Source organism: Hipposideros armiger, unplaced genomic scaffold, assembly GCF_001890085.2.
Source record: "Hipposideros armiger isolate ML-2016 unplaced genomic scaffold, ASM189008v1 scaffold_168, whole genome shotgun sequence".
Taxonomy (NCBI): domain Eukaryota; kingdom Metazoa; phylum Chordata; class Mammalia; order Chiroptera; family Hipposideridae; genus Hipposideros; species Hipposideros armiger.
The window spans coordinates 39,155-42,555 of NW_017731518.1; the positions used below are offsets into that span (position 1 = coordinate 39,155).

The following is a 3,401-nucleotide window of genomic DNA, read 5'->3' on the forward strand; positions in this document are numbered from 1 at the left end:
CTGGCAACCATTGAAGCCCTCGATTCAGGTGCTGTCTACACCTTGGCTCTGAAGACACACATTGGAATGTCTGTGCAAACATTCCGATATTTTGCTGGCTGGTGTGACAAAATTCAGGTAAGTGCAAATGTTGTTTGAAAGGGACAAATACTTATTAGTTTCTAAAGACACTGTGTCAGAGTCACCTTTTACGTAGGTTTTCTCATCCAATCCTTACAGTGGTCATCTGAGGTAGGTGGATAGCTATTATCGCTTATTATAGGCTAGGAAACAGAGCCTTGAGAGGATGTGGGTGACTTGCCTGTGGTCACATAATTGGTAAGTAAACCATAGAGCTAGGATTTGAACTCAAAGATTTTTCTAAAGTCTAATGATATTCTTTGTACTTGACTATAATTTCTTCCGAGGGCCCCTCATCTTCTGGACATATAGGGAGAAGCCTGGTATCATGGAAGGATTGCAAACTTAGATGCCTACAGGGGCCAGAGAGCTACGATAGGTGGGCTAAGCAGACTGGGTAAAAGAAAAAGAAGTAAGACATGGGTACAATAAATGTTTCATTTCCTTTTACTATATATAAGAAAATAAATAGCACATGTGTGATGACAAAAGGCAACTGTACTTGGCCTTGGCATTGGGGCTACAGAAGGGAAAGGTAGGGTTCATATCGAACAGCAGAATGCTTGCCACTCGTAGTCATGACAACCACTGCAGTACCAGCCATCACAGCCACATTACCAGCATCAAGAAAAAGAAGGTGGGGAGGGGGGAGAAAGGTAAAGGGGCTTTAAAAAGCATTCCCCCCACCCAATGCCTGTGCATATATCTCCTACTAGCCATCTCTATCTGTGAAGGGGACTGGGAAACATAATATTTTATCTGGGCACATTGCAGAAGCAATATTAATATAGAGTCAGAGAGACGTGGGTGTAAGTCTCAGTTCTGCCACTTACCAGACGATGCTGTTAAAGGTACTTTGCCTCTCTGATCCTTACTTTCCTCATCTGTAAAATGGCCACAATAATTCATACCTTGGAAATTACATAATGAGGATTAAAAACAAATGTTTATATACTATAGAATCAGAGAAGTCTGTAACATAGATCTTGCTCATAAATGTAGTTTTTATTACTGTTCAGCCACAAAGTCATACATATATAAGTATTTAGTAGTGATGGTTCAAATTCATTCTTTACCCATAATTATGAAATCCAAATTACTCTGAAACATGAAAATTGATTTGTTTGATTGGTTCAAACTCATTTGGTGCCAAAACCTGACCTGAACCAACATGAGTCTATAATCTTTATTTACATCACTTAGAGTGAATATTTATATGTTTCTCTGAATAAATATTAATGTGTTTGATTATGGGAGGCTGCCCCAGACCCTACTGGGAGTAATAGGTAATATAACATAATATAATATAAGGTATATGCATTATATTATTTTTCTAATCCCAAATACACTTGGCCCTAAGGGTTTCAGGTAACAGATTGTATACTTAGTTGTATTTGTAACAGCAATAACATTTTATGTGGCAAAACAAATATATAGCTTCAGTTAAAGACTATTATCNCTGAGAAAAATTATTTTGACAATATTTTCTAGTGTTCTCATTGCTTTTCTGAAGGAGTAGATTTTTGGAGGTCCTTAATCCACTATTCCAGAAGTGCTTCCCATCCATTTGTATTTAATAAAGGTTAGGTAAACTTAGAAAGCAGTTTAGTACCATCTGGTTAAGAACATGAATTTTGGAGTCAGACCAATCTGGGTTTAAATCTAAGTAACATTGATTACTAGCTATGTGACCTTTGGCAAGTTACTTAGCTTCTCTAAGTCTCAGTGTCCTCGTAAGTTAAATGGGGAAATAATAAAATCCACCTCATAGGGTTGTTGAGAGAATCCAATTAGATAATTCATGTAAGACACTTAGCATATTCCCAGAATGATGTGTTTAGAAAACTGGACTATATGCAGTGACTGAACACATCAATTCAGATGAATTTTCCTTTATTATATTCTGCATAAACACATGGAAATATTTCCTGGAACATGAGTACTTGGTTTGGGAAAGGCAAGATACCCTCTTGCTATTTTTTGTTTCTTTTTAAGCATCATCAATTTTTCTATATGAAATGATTTTATAAACCATTAATTTCCTTTGAAATACCTTGTATTGATATGGCATTTTATGCCAATAATGTTCTTTCACATATATTATCTCAATTATTCATCATAATAGCTGTATAAAACAGGTATTACTTTCCCATTTTATTGTTGAAAAAACTAAGGTTCATGGTGGTTAATAATGGACTAACCTAAATTCACTTACTAGCTGATAATAGAGTACAATTTAGGCAACATATGTAATAGAGAGAATGTGAAAATGGGGAGGAACATAAGCAAAGAAAACTTAAAATGGCACCAGTGTAAAAAGAAACCTACTGACAAAGGCAATTTCCAGACTTTAAATGAAAGCAATGACTACATTCTATAGATGTTGCCACTAGGTGGCGGTATTTCCATTATCTGGTTGTCTCTGGAGTTAACCTTTCATGTGTATAAGGAAGTGAGATCTTTATAAATCCCAACCTAGAGCTTTTTGGTCACTACAGATGCTACGCACCTGCCTCAGTGGTCAATCTGAGCATCACAAGGCCCAAATCTTACATATGCTTGTCTCTTCTGCACAGTAGAAACTAGAATTTCATTGACTTAACGTCTCCCTCAGCATTAGTGAATGAGTTTCTTTATTGCTATTTGGTATCAAATGCTTAAGCACAGGAATCCATTGAATCTATTAATGTAATTCTCTCTCCTAGGTTTCAAAGGAGGTCAATGAAATGACAGTAAAAATGCCATATCAGTGTTTCATAAATGGACAGTTCACAGATGCTGATGATGGAAAGACTTACGACACTATCAACCCAACAGATGGCTCTGTGAGTAATTACTTGGTGTGCATCGTGACCACTGGTCATGGATTTTTAGTTTATAATACACAGTTGTAAAATGGACAGTTTTAAAAAGTTGCTTTATTCCATCACTTTGCCTCCAAGCACTTAATATAAATGTACTTCATGCAGTTCTTTCAACTATTCAGTTCTGGTACTGACTGCTGTTAACTATAGTAACCTATTTTATAGAATGAATATTTATGGTGAATTTAGACAAATAGCTATACATACACACATCAGAGGCACACCTCAACGTAAATCTATATATGTGGGGAAAGAATTTCAGACTTAGTAAGCTCATGGCAAGAAACTCAGCTTCCCTAAGGCACTAGAAGAAATAGTGATAGTTTTCCTAAATGTGTCTTTCCATAATATAGTGTGACATGAGCAGTATCAAATTTCAGGCTCACAATTTTCATGTTAAAATGGTTATTTTTTGTT

At 36.0% G+C, this 3,401-nt stretch overlaps 1 protein-coding gene across 1 annotated transcript in view; it reads left to right on the top strand.

Moving 5' to 3' along the window:
• ALDH1L2 (aldehyde dehydrogenase 1 family member L2) overlaps nucleotides 1-3,401 on the top strand; it is a 63,516-nt gene that overhangs the window by 29,745 nt on the left and 30,370 nt on the right. The window contains exons 10-11 of the mRNA XM_019651857.1: nucleotides 2,246-2,258; nucleotides 2,826-2,945. Coding sequence (XP_019507402.1) covers nucleotides 2,246-2,258; nucleotides 2,826-2,945 — 133 coding nt within the window. The remainder of the gene's footprint in view (nucleotides 1-2,245; nucleotides 2,259-2,825; nucleotides 2,946-3,401) is intronic.